Raw genomic sequence first — 19,179 nt, forward strand, 5'->3', positions numbered from 1 at the left:
TTGGCTATTCATTTGACTCCCTCCTCTTCCCAATGAATTAAACATGAACTGCCATTTACTGTAATCTGTTACCAAGTTTCCTTCATTTTGAGCTTTAACAACAACAGCACTCACATATTCACTGTTCAAGACCAATGTAAGAACTGCAAGTAAGAGTCAAGAGACTTAAAGGTTGCAAGTTGGAAGACTGTACTTAACTTGTGCCATTACATTCTTGTGTTATTGTGCTCTTGTATTATTGAAAATGTAATTCTAACTTTAAAGTTGGAGGGATTTCTTGTTGAATCATTCAGTAGGTGAAAACATCATTCAGGTGTAATTTGAAAATCGATTCCACCAGACCTATAGGAGTGAAAGTCTACTGAGTTCAGTCACTGCCAGTTGAATGTTTCTAGCTAAGCCTGCAGGTTTCTAATGCTTTTGGTTAGCAGAGTGAGGCAAGTCTTTCATGAAGAGCTTTACATTACTAACCAGAACCAGATACAGAATATCACAAGTTGAAAAATATTCCCACCAACTTCAGCCAAGACACCAGGGCAATCTGTCAGATAGTTTTAAATCCAGGCACGCAGTAGGATGTCGATGTTTCCCATGAAGAATAAAATATACAGGTGCTGAAAGAGGAGAGGGGAATAAATTTGTTATCTAGGCAAGCTTTCGCGATGTAAACTTGTGGCTTCTTCATTTCTGAGGCAGTTTTAGCATAGGAAAGTGGCCAGCACAATTCAGAGAGGCATATTCAAAATTGTGGAATAAGGTCGATGGTGTTTCATGCAGAGTATTGTGGGAGCTTGCAAAAACCATAAAACAAGAACATTTGCCTCTGTAACTTAATTACTGTACTTCAGAGACTGCGATACATGTTATTTTTTTCCAATGTGAATTATAAGCACATGCTCTTGTGTGGGTGTTTTTTTTTTCATTTTTTGCCCCCGTTAAGAGATTCCCCTCTCTCTAAAATTACAGGACTGACTCAAATTGTTCACTTTCACAAGCAATGATCCTTCAGCTGTGATCATGTTTAAAAACAATGCATACAGTATTTCAGATGATCACGGGTGAGCTGAAGGATTTCGATCATTCCTGAGAGGAACCTTTGGATATTTTTTGATGTTGATAACCTCCTGTTAATGGAGGCTACCAACCAAGGCGGTTGTTGTGTGTGCTCCAGTATACATCAACAAAGTGCTCTGCGCAGCTTAATTCAGCACTTAAACTACTGAAGAATCAATATTATCTGGTGTAGAGGGGACCTGCTGAAGGCATTAGAAATTCCCCTCAAGGGAAGAGGTGACACTCTCCAAACAACAGTTAAATTCCTGAATTTGTATTACCTTTCTAAGGCCATGTTGAAGAGCCTTTCATATATAAACACCTCCCGATGCAGCTTTTTCTCTATTAATACCACAAAATCCATCTGAAGCCCTTTAACCTACTGCAGCCTGTTTGCAGAGGGCTTATGAGTCTCAAACCTAGCGACCTCAGAAAAGACGCTCGTTTGAAAAGACTAAAAACATGAAGATGATCAGCAAAGGTAAATACCGCTGAAAGATTTATATTGCATATGAAAGATTCTTCTCATTCCTACAGACTAGATGCAGGCACCTGGCAATGATTAGCTTATGATTCACTTTAGCTGCATATAGAGGCTAGTTGTAAAAATATGAACAGTATAACTGTTTCCTGAGTTTGTGCTGACAGCAGCTCCCCAGAGGGCTAGCTCTCCACAGAAACACATGGTAACACATTGGGCTGCTTCCAAAGACTGGATTAGCAATATTCACTTTTATTTGAAATGAAGACTACAGAGGCATACTGACACTGTGTATAAGGTCTATGCCCCATAGTAGCATTTTAAAGCAAACTTGAGGTTTTCTCGCTGTTTGGGCACAGGTTTAGAAATATGTGGTGATCGCTGCTGAATAAGTGTTGTCCTGATAGATGTTAAACTGACGATGATATGTTTTGCTACTTGCAGACAGTTTCTTGAGAAGTTTGTAGTGGTGTACTATGCCCTAGTTTAGACAGGAGGTTTCATGCCTTAAGAATGTTTTTTTTAATTCAGTTTAAAAAGCTGTGTAGTGTTGAGCAGTTACTAAGCTGGTAATTGTAGTTATAAGAAGCACAATGTTAACTGTTTGAAGAATGACAATGAGTAGGGCTGATTATAGGAACTTTGATGTAATGGTTGCTGAAACGTCTGTTTTGTTAAAACCATTAGAAACCATTTGCACTGTCCAGTTCACTTGGTCATTAGTCAAGCTACATTATCGGAGACTTTCCTTCAGCCAGCTCTTGAAAGAAGCCAGGTTATCACTTTCAGCAGCATGGCTGGGTAGCTGGTCCCATACTCCCACAACAACATTCGGTGGCTCATTGATTCTGAAGTCCGCTGGGTTGACTTGTCAATGTCCTCGAATGATTTGGAATATTTGTGTCAGTTCCTCTTGTAGTCTTCCCTGTTCAAGAATAAAAAGGTTCAAAGGTTCAGAAATGTTCAGCCTGTCAGTGTAGAAGATTTCCTGAGGCCCTGGAATGTCTGGTTGCTCTTCTTTGAAGTGCTCCTAGAGCAGCAATAATGTTTTAGAACATAGTGACAAAAATACGGAGACAATATTTTTAAATGTAGTCTTACTACTGCATTGTACAATTTTAACATCCTTTGATTTAAGTTATATGCTGTTAACTATGTGTGCTAATATTTAATCTTTTTCTTTTGCTTCCTCACATTGTTTAGAAGACATAAGTGATGTATCAACATAAGTGAAGAAAGTCTTTTTCATAAATAGCCTGTACAAGCTTAGTTTTCTGTATTACCTGCATGCTGCATTAAACATCATCTGCCAGGTGTTTGCCCAGTCTTGAATTTTATCTTTTTTTTTTTCAATTTCACTTGCTGGTTCATCAGTGATATCCTAATCTGATATCACCCGCAATCCTGACTAGTTTACTAACTATACCAGAATTTATATAATTGATGAAAGTTAGGATCTGAAGTGGTCCTAATACAGATTCCTAATGGCACTCCATTTAGTTATCTAAGCATTTGTAAATCAAATTTAAATCCAAAGATAGGCATTTCCCCAATGTTTTATGACCTGTTGTGCATCTTTTCTTATTTAAGATAAAGGTGACATTGACACTTTTTTATGTGGCCCCTTAGACTAACTTTAGGATTCCAACAGTCTTGAATTATGAATACAAAATATCATAATCACAGTCATAATCAGTGTGTGGGTCTCAATAATGGATTGCACACTGTTCCAAAACAAGAATTCCTTTTGTTCATATAACACCATTTGGAATGAGTTTTGTTCTTTATACACCTGGTGCTTTCTCTTCATGTACTCTAAGTTACCAAAGAATTAAAAACAATGATACAAATAATTATAATATATTGGAATGTTTACTGCTTGGAATCCACTATCACAATAGTAAAAAGAATTGCACTAATGTTAGAAGATCAAAGGTTGTGGTATTTACTCAGCCATGTAAAATTCCTGCTTTTTATGACTCTTCTAATGGATTAAATAAACCATCTGGTAGATACAATAAATATTTTGTTAGAAAACCCAAAGAGGTTCCCTTTTCTTATTTTGTTTCCCTTTTCTCTAAAACACAGGAGGTTAAATATAAAATTTGGTTTCTCGATGTGGAATATCAGATGTAAGAACGGTTTCGCTAAATCAACGAATTCTCCAGATTTCTTAATAAAATAAGACCTGCAGTATGTGCACTCTGTCAGCTGTTTGTATCTTACACTTAACAGCTGCAAAATATATGAGTGACAAGTGCTGTCTGTATTTACAGTCTTGTGCAGAAAGTCACTAGGATCCCACCTTAGCTGCTTGTGCCATCATAGAAAAACTAAAACATTCATTCACAGGGAAATGTAGCCCCCTGAGCCGACAATCAATGGAACTTGTTGATACCATATACACTTACAATGCAAATCAATGTCATTCTTTTCAAAGAGCATGACAGCTCCTTTGAAATCAGCTGTCTGTTAGGCATCACAACGGAAATGAATGCAAGATGCATCCTCTGTGGTTTCCAAGCAATTAAAAGGAATAAGCTGCAACATTCCATAGAGAATAAAGACGGTAATGTTATCTTCCAAATCCAATGACATGAATAGAGTCACTAAGGCTTTGAAGATCACAGCATCAGGAGAGTCCCTGAATACAAGTCAACCTCTATTGTGTATCCTAGGTTTGCTATGTACACTCACCTGTGGAGCCCACCATTTCATTGAGCGGTTTGTTTTTTGTTGACACACTTGTGGATTACTGTAACTAAAATACTGTATGTGCACAGATTCTAATCCTTATTCTCACCTTCATATCAGTTCCAGAAAGATTATTATGATTATAGTGTCAAAACTGTAATCTTGTTTAAATATCTGCACATACTGTAATTATGTGGGTACCAAATGGCAACTCTTATCAAGAACCTTTGTGTGTTCCTGGACACCACAGTGACACTGCCTCCATATAATAGTCATCACAGTGACAGGGGCTCAGAGCAGGCGGGTCAATTAGAGAATAAACCTCATCAAACCGCAGGTGACTGTACATCCCTCCTCTGCATACTGGAAGAAAAATTAGATTGTCCAAAACAATCTAGTAAGATTCTTTTTCTGGCAGTGCTGTGATGAATTCTGTTTTGCATGCAAAAATTGACATTGTTCATTTATTCAACCTCTTTGCCTCTAACAGATTCTAACAACATTGTTCAGTAAAATCGCTCAGACCCCTCTGGCGCTTTCCTTCCAAACCAGGTAGTGTTTATAAACACTGAGGCATCTGTGCACCAGTTCACCAAGGGAACCATATTTGAAGAAGGGTTGCAAACAAGAGCAGGCCATGCAGCCCATCTGGATTGATGGATAGCAGTGAATTGATCCAAAGATCTCATCCAGCTGTTTCTTGAGAGAGGACAGGGTTCCAGCTTCAACAACATGGTCATGTAGCTTGTTCCACAAGCCTTTATGTAAAGAAATGACTTTTGTTCTCAGCTGTGAATGCACTTCCATGTAGTTTCCACTTGTTTTATAAATTTTATATCTAAACTAGTCCTGTTGCAACATTTACTGTAGCTGCTGCCTGTCGTAAGAGATTTACAAGCCCTCTGAACTTCTGAAGTACTGAATCTTGGGGACGTAGGGAGATCACAAATCCAAATGTACTGTTAAGGGACTGCCAGAGCAATAGGGCTTTAATTATTCTGTTTTATAGTTAAAAAGTGGGTAAAACAAAAAAAGATTAGTATGCGGTTAAATGATTAGATTAGCAAATACATCCAAATAGAGGAACTACACTTTAACAATTTCAGCCCTGTTGAAACCTCACAGATCCTGTATACAGTATTATATCATGTTATGTTGTATTATGCTGGTGGCATTCAGCAATGATATTTAATTTATTGAAATTTGAAATTGAAATTTAGTAATGACATTGGTCTGCAATGCAGTACTTTTCAGTAATAATTCATCAGTGATGTTAGTCACCAAATGTATTTAGGTGGAATTCATTAATGATCTATAACGCACTATAGACATAAACAGTGGTCATATTTGTCTACCTTTTATTTCAGCTGCAGTGAAGTATTGCACTGATGTATAATATGCTGTTTCGTAGATTTTACTTAGATGTGGTTCTGTGTCGTTCTGTAGCTTGAATCCAGTACTATAGTCTACAGCATCTTATTACCTTAGAATAACAATCTGTTGTAGTGTTAGTAAGGAATACTGTAATGTAGGAATTTGATATAAGAAGCTACATCTAATTTATAAAAAAAAAACTAAAAATAATTGCACTGCTGGTAGTAATGAGATATTAAGATCTGGGTGAATTTATTAATTGAATTTTGATTGGGTTTGGTTTATCTAAGCTTTTTCTTGCTGTATGCCTTCTTTCACACAGAACCACAAAGGTCTTTAGACCACAGATTGGGAACTGAAGTTGTGTAGTAGTATTGGGCTGTAATATATTGCAGTTTTGATTCAGTTCATGATTGTTTCAGTATATGAACTGTATAATTTTGGTATTGATACATCAGTCTACACCGTGTCATTTTGTAGCTGAAACTTGAGAGAGAGATTGGTCTATCCTGCAGTCCTCTGTAGTTGTAACTCAATAATGCTTTTGGATAATATCACACTGTGCAGTACTTGGGAGTCAACAATGATAGTACAATGTAATGTAATACGCTCGTGTTGCTTTTCAGTGCGCTACTGAGTAGTGGCCTGTGGAGCAGGTCAAATGCTACCTTAAAGGGATCTGTGGATATCTGTTATGCATTTTAGTTAAACATCTTTCAAAACAAGGACACCCACACTCTTCCCTGTCATCAGTGGTATTTCCTCCAAGAGTTCAACCAAAGAACCCACAACCTATGGTACAAGAAATTTGAAATGCCCCAGTATGAGGACCAGGGATCTTGTGCTGAAGGAGGTGGCATCTTTCAAGTGAGTTGTTTCAGATCCCGACTATTTGATCACACTTTTCAATAGGAGTACTAGCCTTGGGGGTCTTGGCTAAATTCCTCCCTAAATGTTGCCCCTTAATTCAATTAGCGAAGCAGTTTCACTCTCCTCCACCTGATCTGCTGTGTGTCACTCAGGTGGGGGGCCTCCTTTCAATCTTATTGATCCGATTGATCTCTTCTAGTGTTTTTTTTTTATTTTAATTTACTTTGCGGTTTCTTCAACAAAGTCAGGGTACTGGCTTCCACAACATGGCTGGGTAGCTTGTGTCCTATGGTTCATGAATCGGTGTATTCTTTACCCTATTGATGATGTGCTGTTGCAATAATAATCCAGCTCGGTACGAGAGGAACCACAGGTCTGTGCTTGGCTGAGGAGTCAGTGGTGCAGAGCTGTGGGATCATGACTGAACACCTCCTGGTCAGAATCTCCTCTGAAAGGGGGATGGCTGCTGCACTGACTTTGTCAACAATTTTGAATACTTTCAGCCTGTCAGGGTTGAATTACTTTAAGTCCTGGAGTAGAACTGGTTGCTCTTCATTGAGCCGAATCCAGAGCAGCAACATTTCTATAAAGTGGGAACTAATAGGTTGTACACTGTTCTTAACAAGACCTTACTAATGTGTCGTACAATTTTAATGCAACATCCCATGATTTGAATTCTGCACTTTTGACCACATATTCTACCAATTTGTTTGCCTTCTTTATCGCTTCCCCATACTGTTTTGAAGATGTCAACATCAAGAACCAAGTCTTTTTCACACGTAGCCTCTTCGAGCTCAGTATCTCCCATTTTGAATTGATAGTTTTTTACTACCAGCATGCAAAATAATGCACTTGCCTCTGTAAAAGGGTACAATATGTTCTGTTATTTAATTCAGTGAATGTAATGGAGTTGTATTATGTATTGAACTGCAATCAGAATTTGGCAGTGATATCGGTCTGTAATGCACTCTTCCATAGACAAGTATTGCCAAGAGTGATTTGCATAGAACATCGATGGCGTGGAACTATGAAAACCCAAAGATCCGTTGGGGGGAAAAGTATTCGTCTCAAAGTGACATTCTGGTGGATCTTGCTGAGTTTTCCGTAGGGGTTCATGTGACTTTCCCCTTTTCTTCTCCTGGCAGGCTCGCCGCCACTCCTCTCCTCTCTCCAGGCCTGAGCCCGATGAAGAGCGTAGCGCCACCCCCCACTCCGCTGGAGAAGCACAGCTCTTCGTCCTCACAGGCCCAGCTGCCCCATGATCAGCAGCTCCCTGTTCAACACAAACCCTACACCCACTTCCATGACCCAGCGGCCCATGAAGGTACAACAGGGAATGTCTATTTTGACAATGGGGAGTACTCCTTGGGGCCATTATGATCCCACCCTCCCTTTTCCACCCGCTTTATCCAGCACAATAGACTCTGGCTGGGAGAGACACAGACACCCTCACAGCTAGGGACAGTTTTTCTAGGAGCAGGGTTTCCCCCACCATGGCTTTGGGCTGTGGGAGGAAACTGCAGCATCTAGCAGAAACCCACACGAACATGGGGAGAACACGCCAACATGCTGAAAGCACCCCACAAACTGAACCCAGGGCCCCAGCGCTGCTAGGTAGTAATGCTGACCCCTGTGCCACCAGGCTGCCATTCATTATGATCTCATGCCCTTAAAACACGTGTGAATAGGACTTTCTTTCCCTGTCACACAGGTCTTGAGCTGGATTATTCTCCCATACACTCCAACAGTACTGTTTTCTGATGTGCTGGTACTTCATTCCCTTACCAGCCTAAAGGAAAGCAGTTTGTGATAGAGTAGCAATGCACTGGCCCCTTCTACGGCCTTTATTTTTTCCACAAAGGCAAAACAATGTGATTCTTGTTAAATTACCATCAAATATGCGAATTAAAACATGAGGTGCAGCACTAGATGCGAGAGAGGTCCAATCAGTTCTGATCGTGAATTATATTTAGAGGACGAGAGAGTTACCTTGGAAACAGAATCAATTTTACCACCAGTTTTTGGGCTTTATTGGTCTTGACAATCTTCTGGGGGAAGGAAGATCTTTTTGCCAGTTTTGCATTGTAAAAAAGGATATATAGACTTGTGAGGAACAATTTACTTGAACTGCAGCAAAGTCACTTCATTTATTACAAAGAACTGGGACAAAGCCAGGGCTGGTTTCAAAATCAGAGTCTCACACGATAGTATGTGCAGCTCAGTGCAAATACTGTACAGCAAAATCCCCAGTCCTCTGCTAAATGGACACAAGGAGAAACAGCTCTGCTCTGGAACGATTGAGTCGCTGCATACAAGGTTATAAATCCTCTCAATATATGAAAAGAAACAATGAAGAAATTTGCGGTATTGTCTGGGACAGCCTTTGCAAATAAGTTTTTAATCAAGCCCAGTAATCTATTTTATTTACAGCTGTGTGCAAAATATAAATCATTGCACACACAGAAGAAGCTCATACTGTGGGAGAAATCTTCTGTTTCTCTTTTATCCAAACAGCTCAGATCTAGCCAGTCATTTCATATGCAAACATTTACATTTTAAGAACACAAAAACACGGACGTGCACTTAAACCTAACAATAACAGGTTGAAGTAATTACTTTGATTACATCCATCTGCGTTCATAATGGGAATTACTAAAAAAAAACTCAATCATAAATCGTTAATAAAATAATAGCAATAACATACTTTAGAGACTTCTTTTCACATGCTATTGAGAGCTTTATGACTGAGTCTGTAATAGTGGTTAGCTGAGATAATTGTCAACGAAACATTACTGGATAAACCACAAGAGGAAGGTTCTTTACAGTTATTATCCTTTTGGACACAAATGTTCATAGAAAGCTGTCCCTGAAAGTGGTACAAAAGAGACTTTGTCACAGGAAACCCCAGTCCCTGATGAGTTAAGCTCCACTTCCCTTTTTCCCCCAGAAATATGCTTGTTTTTATTAATGTGGTCTCCCCATAACAAAAGGATCGTTTAAACTTAAAATCTTAATAACTATAATCAAATCTGTTTGCTCTGGATATTTTTTCATCTCCCCTGAATGCAGCAAGCCAGGTATAATGCTGAAGTAGACTTGTCCATTATTTACCATAGGATACGCGATAGAAAGGTTTACACTGAGCTCGTTCAGTCTAAGAATTTATTGTCACAGTTCCATACCAGGGCTGATGAATGTGCTCTTTCTTTTATGAGGATGACCATTTAATCCTTCCCTTTCTGGCCTTCGTCAATAAATAGCTGCAGACAGCCCACTTTCTACCAACGAGCTCAGTTTTTTTTTAAATACATGTACTCCAAAGGATTTAAGACATTTCTTACGAATAAATGACAATTCCACCATAGCGTGATCAACACATTAAGCAAATTAATGACAGAAAGGCATTTCCACAATAAAGAACTCAGCGTAGCTCACTATAAAGTATTTCTACATATGTTTCCCTGCTTACAAGGTTTGCCAGAAAACTGGAAAAAAAAACACTAAATGCAGTGCTACATCTCAAGAATGTATTATTGAGGCTATTATGCATCAAAATGATTCCTTATATCGGATTCAGCAGGAGACAGCAGAATGCGACTAAGGATTTAGATGCCCGAAAGTCAGTACAGAAGTGTGAATTTCCAGTGTTTGCTACTGTTGCGCTGCAATGCAAGAAGTCTTAAATAACGGGTCTCAGAAAATACACAGCTTCTGAACCAGTGACAATTGTGGAAAACGGGGCTTTACTTTGTCAAAAGAGGCACTTCTGTCATGCGTACATATTTGAAGATGTTAAAGAGGCTCATGTATATTCTGTATTGCAGTTATTGCTGTTGGGGTTTCCAAATTCAGTGATGCTTTTCTCTCTCGCTGCAGGTTATCAAGGCAGCTTTCAGAGTTCCTTCCATTACGGAGACAATTACAGAATGGAACAATCTGTCAGTGACGTCCATTTACCCGGGGACGCCCAGTGCTTTAATCCTCAGCGACAGAATGGGTATCACATGACCTCCTCCCACTCGTGCTCCGCAGGTGAGCTGGTACAAAGTTACTCCTTCTTCGGCCCAGAACAAGATGTTGGTGTTTTTTTTTTTGTGAGGGATGTTGTTTCTCGCTACCGACTCTTTGGGGGTATATAAACTGCTATATTTCACAAATTAAATTCTCGTTCTGACATGTAACCCAAAAAGTATTTATTTATTATATGTAGAGCGAAACCCTTTTTGAAACACTGCCTTCTTATTTCTTAAACCAGGTTTAGGGAGATCCATCCACCTGTTTTAGTTTGCTTAGTAGGCTGTTACTTAAGATTGTAACTCACTCCTAAGTCCTCTGCCTTTTCTGTCCAACCCACAGTGCACATATAATGTCGCACTCCTGTCCCACATTTGACGAAACCCTGGTTGAGCATTCAGCACTCAACGCCATCAATGTTCAGTTAGCTTCTGCAGTCTATCAGTTGCAGGCACTGATCACTCGGAACAGAAGAGAGAAACTAAGCTGTGTCAGAGCAACCTGGGACTTCCTGACCTCACTACCAGCTGTTCAGTGTGGATTCTGTACAGCCTGACTGCTGAGCCTGTAAAAGAACCTGTGTGATCCGATACAATAACGCGCCTGTGGCCAGCCCTCCGACTGCTTTCAGGCAACAAGACAAAATATTAGCTTGCATATGGAAGACACTAATTTTAGCTGCCCGATCCAGTGATTGGAATGAAAAACAAACAGGAACCCAAGGTGGATTCCTGTATTCTACGAATGTCAAGACCATCAAGTTCAGAAACTGTTGAAGATTTACTAAGCCTGTCCTCTCATACAAAGTTGCCTATAGGAGAAAAAAAAAAAGCCAGGGCAGCTGAAACAAGAAAATAAACTTTAAAACAAAATAGTGCAAGGACAGCTGTTCAAACCCGAGAGGGTGGAGATGCCTCTCCATTTACAACCAGGCCTTTCTGTCAATAAGCACAACAGACAGGACCGGTTTCAAAAGCAAGTACTGTACATGTGCAGCTTGAACTGTGCCAAGTGTTTAAGTCATTTCGTTCTTTTGTCCGTTTTTTTTCCCCCTGTGCAGAGCTATAGTGTAGCAGTCGGAAAACCTTGACAGTTTCTTTTTGGCCTGGAAAAAAAAAACTTTGAGCCGCATGGAGTTCATTTCATCAGGTTAAAAACGCGGCTACCAGCTGACTGGAGGTACCATGCAGAACCTATTGTACGGCGCTCCCCATTTTTAAATGCGAAAAGGACATGAATTAAGTTCAAACAAACTGATGGAAAAGAAACTAAAATCGAGTTTAGGCTAAATAAAAACGGCACCGCACTTTTTGCCTGATCTAATTTCAACCGAGGTCACCGGATTTGAAGTGAGGTTTAAATGAGAAGGTCTGAAATACACCCAAAGCACTGACAACTTCATGCGACTCTGAACCGGTTCTTCCTTATGTGGTTCTGACTTCCGAATATTCTCCTTCGCAGGTTTCAGTATGATCCAGGAAATGCCGGTCGGAAATGGACATGATTTCCCCCCGAGCCCAGAGGATAGCGTCTTTTTTCAAGTAGGCGGCTTTGACCGCTGTTTGAGTCAGATTTCATCGGTGTACACGGAGACATGAGCGGTGGGATCAGGGGTGAAGACCCTGCGGTTTAAACACGTATTGTACAGACGAGCTTCCTGGTGTAATTAAATTAATGTCACACATTCTGCCAGTGTTGCTGTCCCCCTCCATGCTTCACTGCTTCGTCTCTAAATTCTCCACTGCATTTTAAATATCTCTATTTGGGGTCACTATATCCTGAAATTCAGAAGGTGCTTTTTTTTTGTTGCCGTGATGTTTTTTAACGCATTTTTTTTTAAAAAAACCAAATGTTGTGCTGTTTCGTTCTCCGTTGCGGGTACTGTGCATTTTGGCACAATGGTTGGTGCACAGCCCAAGTATAATCGAAAGCCCTTTTAAAACATTGTGGGGAAACTAAAGTCAGGTGGCCCGTTTGAATAACATGTGGTCCTATTAAACAATCTTGCAAATACTCAAAGATCAGTCCTGGCGTGTATAAAATGTACAGTTTGTTTAAAGCAGTTATTCTAAATTGTTCATATATTTTCAAGTTTTTAAGAAATAAATGATCATGCAACAACAGAATCAATGTTTTTTTTTCTTTGACTCACTGAAGATTTGAGAAGGATTTACTTTGATGAAAAATATTAGCTTAAGGATGGGCCCACACAGCTGCTGAGGAACCAGTTAACGTAGCTTTGGTTGTAGTTAAAAACGCACACTCTTCGCTGTGGAAAATTACGGAGCACATAACACTCAAAATACGTCACCTGAATACATAAGTTTTCTTACTCCAGATATAGCTGTAAACACGTATTTATTAGTGTAAGCCCCAACTTGAATCCCATGCTGGATACAGAAAGGCTATAGAAACACTCTTGATCAGCAAATTAATAACTTGCTCCTGTTCAAAATAGCCAAATTGTACCGAATAAATGGAAAGTTTGCAAAACCTTTACGACTGTAACAATGAAACAGATTGCACAAGAGATAATTCGTTTGTTACTTTTAAATATTGTTCCATACAGCAAGAACACTTAATTATTCTCTGTTGGGAAAGAAACCCGAGATAAATTAGAGACAGGAGGTCACTAAGTGGCGATACCAATATATCTTCGCTAACAGGATAAAATATTGTCCCTTTCTTTAGAAACACTGCCCTCTAGTGGTTTTTTTTTGTAATCTCACTTCCTTCCGCTCAGGAGCAAAGTGCTTATAGATCAAGAAATTTTACTACTGAATTTAAAATAATCGGACGAATAGACGTCTTTCAACAAAACACGACATGTTACGAAATAGTCTCCATATATGGAAATCTCCTACGCAGTCCTTGTAGGTTTCAGAATTAAATTTAAAAATACCCTTGCTTACCTTTAAGGGCTCATAGCTCATACGGTTTGACTCCGTGTGGACTCGGGACGTCTTTCAGTTCCCAGTATGAGGATCCAAGGACAAGGCTGTGGAATGATTTTCCAGACAATGTAAGACTTTGTAAGTCAGTGTGTCAACACCTGTCCTCAAACGTACTTTTGTACAGTAGCTCTTAACGCTGTTTATTTTTGAATTGACAATTTTGAGTAAGTCTTCGTTTATTTTAAAATATGATTTAAATGATTTATTGTTGACCACATAATATACTCCACTGCACAGCAGACGGGTATCTCAAAGGAAATTCTAGTTTAGGACAGATAACCTGTTTCTCAAGTCAGAGTCCATGTACTTAGACCATGTAGTCTTAGAAAACAAAGGAAAAAAAAACAACAAAGCTGGCCTTTGATCAAGTTAAAAAAAGTAATTCTTAGTTTTAGGAAATGCCCAGAATCACTCACTGTGCGTGATTGTAGGTTATAATTTACATTTTGTAATTCTTCATTGAAAAATAGAGTGCAGTGCTTCACCACAACAGAATGAAGTATGTGCATACATTTAATACCACCTAATTTCCATTTTCAAACTAGAAAAAAAAAACAAAGCCTCCATCCTCTTGCATACAGTTCATTGTAAATGTTTTCAGACCCTTACTACGGTGTACCATTCTGAGAAATAACCAGATGGTGCATGCACATTTTTCAAAGCTCAATACTTACTATTTTATTCAAATCCTGAACATTCAAACTGAAGAAACCTAGGGGTGAGATACGTTACAGTAAATATCGGCAAAAACTAAAGAGCAAGTACTGACATATGCTGATGCCGAGCTCTGTGATCTCAATATTTGGTGGAAGCACCTTTGGCTGCAATTATTTTAGGGTAAGTCTCTACCAACTTTCCACACAGGTCTGGCACACGTTTTGCCCAAGTTGTTGCTTAAAGATTGCTTACCCACAGCAGTGTGCGAGTCTTTCCACAGATTCTCAATAGGATTCAGGTCAGGACCAATTTTGTTTTAATTATTCTCAAGCCACTCCAGAGTAGCTGTGGCCTTGTTCTTTGGGTCACTGTCCAGTTGGAAGCTGAATTTTGTGTCCCAGCTTTGTGCCTGAAGCAGGTTTCCCCCAGTACTTTGCTCCAATTAGGTTCCAGTCTTGATAAGCTTGGTAAGAACTAGAACATAACTACAGCACCAATGCTTGACAGGATGGTGTAGCAGGACTTGCATTAAGACCACTTTCTTGTATGGCCACAAAATCTATTGCCACATACTTGGAGCCTCACTTAAGGGCTTTGTCACAAAATCCACACGAGATTCAAGAAGAGTTTTTGGTTTTATCTTGCAGGCAAACTGTGGACTAGTGTGCAGGTGGTTGTGTATGCAGTGTAACAAATTAGTTGATACTTCAAAAGACTGCAATATACAGTAAAAAGAAGCAGAATGTGAGATCTGTGCAAAGGTCTGAGTACTTCTGCAAGGCACAGAATTTTTTTTGGGGGGTTAACGTTCACAATTCATAATTTTTAAGCTTTAATTCATGTCTCAGAACGTCTATTTACTGTTTTCTTTCTGAAGGCTTGAAATGGAGATGAAATTGTTTTTTTTTTTCCGTATATTAAAATAAACCACATCATGTGGCTGGAAACTATCAAGGGCACTTAAGATGATAACCAAAGGGGAATTCAGACTTTTGAAAATGGCCAAACATGTTTACACAAAAAAAAAACATTGTGTTCACATTACTAGGATTGAAGTTTGCCTCCTTGTTATTTAATTATATATATATACTTAATAAGTACAGAATTCCCCTGATGAGCAACCAAACCCATCTGAAAACTTTTAAAGAAGCTCATTTGAAATATGTTTAATGTGTACTGCCATATGAAAGAAGTAAATACATTTAGGAATGTGTTTCTTTCTTTCATTCCTTTAGCATGTATAAATATCATATACAAGGCTAACCAGGCAACACTGTTCAACATCAGCATCCAGTTAAGGAAGAATTGTTCATTTTAGTCCAGCAGTTTAAAGATAATCCCTGCATACAGAAAATTGAAAAGCATATCCAAAATCTTTGTGTAGTCAAAAGTTATCACTGGGATGTCCTCATTTGAATTTAAACTGATTTTGTGTGCTACCTATAGGGTAAATGGAGTGTCTGATTCCTATAGTAGATGTTATATACCTATTGCATATGGTTTAGAAAACAAATGTCACAAAGACACAATCCACATAATACTGATACTGAAATTATTCAGGCTAAAGACTGTGGATGTATTTATGCGAGGATGTGCCCAGCACCAAATATTTTTTTTAACATTTTATCCCTAGATGTTTCACTTTCACAAAAGAGTTGAGTGGATGCCTCAGACTCTCACAAATATTGTATGATAATGCTATGAAAACATTTTTTTTAAAATGAGTCTACATTTGACATTCAAGACATCTCTCTCCGTCTTCTCATTCTGAGGCGGACCCTGGCCTGCGCGTTAGTTACCCTGGTAGTTACTGTCCAGGCCACTCGGCGATCAACAGCTCATTAACACCAAACTCTTCTTTGATGCTTAGGGCCCTTATACCTCTGATCATTCACAGCTCGTCGTTGTCAACTTAGCTACACGGTTCCTTAATTTAGCATTTCAGCTCACAAAATAAAGGGACCTGAAGCATAATATATTTTGCACAGCCCCCCGTAAACGTTTTCCCAATGTCAATGACACCCAACATCCTCAGTAACTCCAAGAACGGACTTCGGGCTTCAACAGAATCTGCTACAGGGATTTTTTTCCCCGTAAAACCAGAAATACCGGAGTTTCCCTACAATAACAGCTGGCAAATTTTCCACGATGGGCGTTTGTGTTTCGTATGCTTTTAGCAAATTTATTAACGGGAACATTTTTTTTTAAAATACACTGATGCTAACAATACGCCAGGAGAGCACGTATCATTATCAAAGACCCCCCTCTCACCCTTTTCAGTCTCTTCACACCCCTGCCTTCTGGAAGACGGTATCGCAGCACCACCAAGCTCAGGAATAGCTTTTTCCCCGCAGGCTGTTAGATGACTGAATTCCAAACAGCACACGGCCTCACCACCACCCGCTGCCGGTGCCATCGCCACCGTCTCACTGACTGGATGCCTTGTAATGTTTGCACTGTCGCGTCCTATCATGACTACTCTTTTCTGCACTTGTCTCCTGCTCCTCCACCCCACCCCTGTAGTTCACAAGGCTTATTTACACATTACTACTTATACTACTGTAAATACCCATTTATTCATGCATCTATCTCCTCATTACATTGGTTATTTTTTTACTTGTATACCAATACTACCTCAGTAGCTGCTAATGGTTGTCTGTCCCCCTCCTCGTGTGTTTGTGTTGTACTATTATGCTGACTGGTCTAGTGTCCTGTGCACCGCAGCCCAGGAGGAACGAAAGAGAACGAAATAAGTGCCGAATGACAAAGTGAACTGAAAAAGGTCCGTAACCTGCACAAATAAAACAACGTGAAAATAAATACAACACTTAAAATTCAAATTCAGTGGCGTCATACGGGGCTACGGTAGGCCAATTGCTCACGATGGGTGGTGTTCGTGTTTCGCAGGCTTCAGCGAACTTTAAACGGGAGATTTACAGCACATGAAATAAAGAGCTTGTGTATTTATGATTTAAAAAAAAGCACAGTACGGATTTTCCTTGATTGCTATGGTTCAAACATAGTCAAAAGACATTCAAAGCATACACTGTATACTCAGTATAGCATATATATTGTTTTTTTTGGTGGGGCCCTGGGGGAAAAAAAAACTTAATTCGTGATTTAACGGACAATTACAAATAAGTCCCCCCACTATTATTAGTCCGTTAAACCTAGGGTTTTAAAGACGTACTTTTAAAGAAAATACTGTTCAGAGTAACATCAGACAAGCCATACCCTATAAATTTAATATTTTACTTACCAGTGAGATTACTATTTAAATCGTCAAAATACGCTAAAATAATAATGACTTATGGAATAAGAGGGATATAGTGACGACTTCGCACAGAGAGTCCCAAAGCACCTTTCTGTCCTCGCCGGCTCATACTGCAGGCCGGTGGTAATTGTTAATGAGAAACACCCGCACTAAATCCTCTGGAAAGGGGGTGGGTGGGGCTGTAAAAAGAAAATAACTCATTACCGGATATTTTTAAAGCATTAAAAAAAAATCAGCGTTTTCAAATACCAAATGATTTTTAAAAGCATCTGCAATTCATCACTCCCGTTTTACGTCGGTTGACGCGTTCTTCGACTGCCACCTAGTGGACCACACGGGGTTAGGCCTTTTCCAGGCGCTTATTTCGCTCGTCCCGAATTTAAACGAATCTGAGTGAGGACGGCCTTTATTTATTTTATATCGGCCTTTATTTTATACACCTGAAGAAGGCTCCACGGCCGAAACGTTGTGTTCTCTTTCTTCTTTTTTCCAGCATGGAATAAACCTATTACTTGTTCCTTTGCAGCCTACGCATGCTGACGCAGCTACCCACCTGAACTACTTTATTTTATATCGCCTTTCACGATACGTCAATACTGATCATCCTTCGCTTTTCAATCTGAGGGATTTCGAAGCGCTTTATACACCGCTGGGGAGCCACGCAGCCCTACCTCGGAAACACGTTCAGAGACGCTATACTATACTGATTCGCCATGCGATTTTAAGACAGGAGCACCAGGGAGGGCAGGTTCCATACAAGATGGGAGTCATTTTAAAAACATGTTTTGTAGCCATTTAAATACACTCCATGCCAATGTCTATGAACACTCCACGTCAACATTTCCTTGTTTGAAACTAGAGTTATTTTTCAGCCAACTAGTGTAATTGGTGAGATGGGGGCACTATAAAACAAGTCAGCCCGAACTGGCATTAGATGGGTCATCTTCTAAATCTGTACGTCATAATACTGTGCCGATTTATCTCGTTTCTAATATCAACGAAGAACATACAATTGTATTCCATTACAGACCTGCACAGAGCGATATACAGATACAAACCGAACCAGAAACACCATTTGTTTTTCAGGCTCTAATGGTACCTAACGGAGAAACAGGCGGAGTTCAGTGATATTTGCCCCAAAACCATCTTACATCGATTTACCCACCACTCAAAGAATTACTACATTCTTTCAAGTGCATTTTCATAGACTTTGGACAGTACGGAAACGCTCCTGGATTAATTCGTGGTTTTCTTCATGTTCAGATGGACTAGAGGAAGATGTAACTTCACGGTGGTTTGATACGGAGTAGGAGAACTTTAAAACGTGGCTGTGTAATACTTGTTAAAACTAATCTCCCTTCACCATGAAAAGCGAACTGCACTACACCCGGTTTCTCAAGAAACTGTGTACACTGCTGACTCATCATTCCGTTTTGTCAAGACACTGAAGTCTGAACTTTCTATTGCAATCAATCAAACGCATCGCAGTTGTGAACTTCATTCTTGAATAGTTAATTAAAACGCGCTTATCAGTTAATACAGAGCACACCTTACAGTGACTCACTGAACTCTCACCCTTACCTGGCTTCAAGTTTTAATCCTTTCGATGACACGGCTGAGCTCGGATTTCTGGGCTTGAGCATTTCACTAATAAAACAAGACACGAGGGGGTGTCGTGCGTCGCAGGCACCCTGGGGTTAAATAAGTAAGCGTGCTATAAACCTTTTAACAAGTCTCGACACCGTACCGCGCTAAGTTATGTTGTCTTGGAACATCTAGAGACGCGTTTATTGAAAAGAAAAGGCTGT

The 19,179-nt window shown here is 39.6% G+C and overlaps 1 protein-coding gene and 1 long non-coding RNA gene across 4 annotated transcripts in view; one reads left to right on the plus strand and one right to left on the minus strand.

Moving 5' to 3' along the window:
• The window catches only part of LOC102693097 (zinc finger protein GLIS1), a 95,652-nt gene extending 83,047 nt beyond the window's left edge, over positions 1-12,605 (plus strand). For both annotated transcript variants that reach the window (XM_006634744.3, XM_015355230.2), the window contains exons 9-11: positions 7,618-7,796; positions 10,349-10,504; positions 11,948-12,605. In XM_006634744.3, the coding sequence (XP_006634807.3) occupies positions 7,618-7,796; positions 10,349-10,504; positions 11,948-12,084 (472 nt within the window). In that variant the 3' untranslated portion in view covers positions 12,085-12,605. The remainder of the gene's footprint in view (positions 1-7,617; positions 7,797-10,348; positions 10,505-11,947) is intronic.
• On the minus strand, positions 1,767-19,165 carry LOC107078353 (uncharacterized). Of its 2 annotated transcripts, none has more exons than XR_001479298.2 (3): positions 18,953-19,165; positions 13,399-13,484; positions 1,767-2,459 (listed from the first exon to the last, which is right to left on the minus strand). It is a non-coding gene; the product is annotated as an uncharacterized lncRNA (long non-coding RNA). The 2 variants fall into 2 exon arrangements; XR_001479299.2 differs by lacking the exon at positions 18,953-19,165 and adding an exon at positions 16,369-16,531.
• Between the last annotated feature and the right edge of the window lie 14 nt (positions 19,166-19,179).

This window comes from Lepisosteus oculatus, chromosome 9 (assembly GCF_040954835.1).
Source record: "Lepisosteus oculatus isolate fLepOcu1 chromosome 9, fLepOcu1.hap2, whole genome shotgun sequence".
In the NCBI taxonomy this organism is placed as follows: Eukaryota; Metazoa; Chordata; class Actinopteri; order Semionotiformes; family Lepisosteidae; genus Lepisosteus; species Lepisosteus oculatus.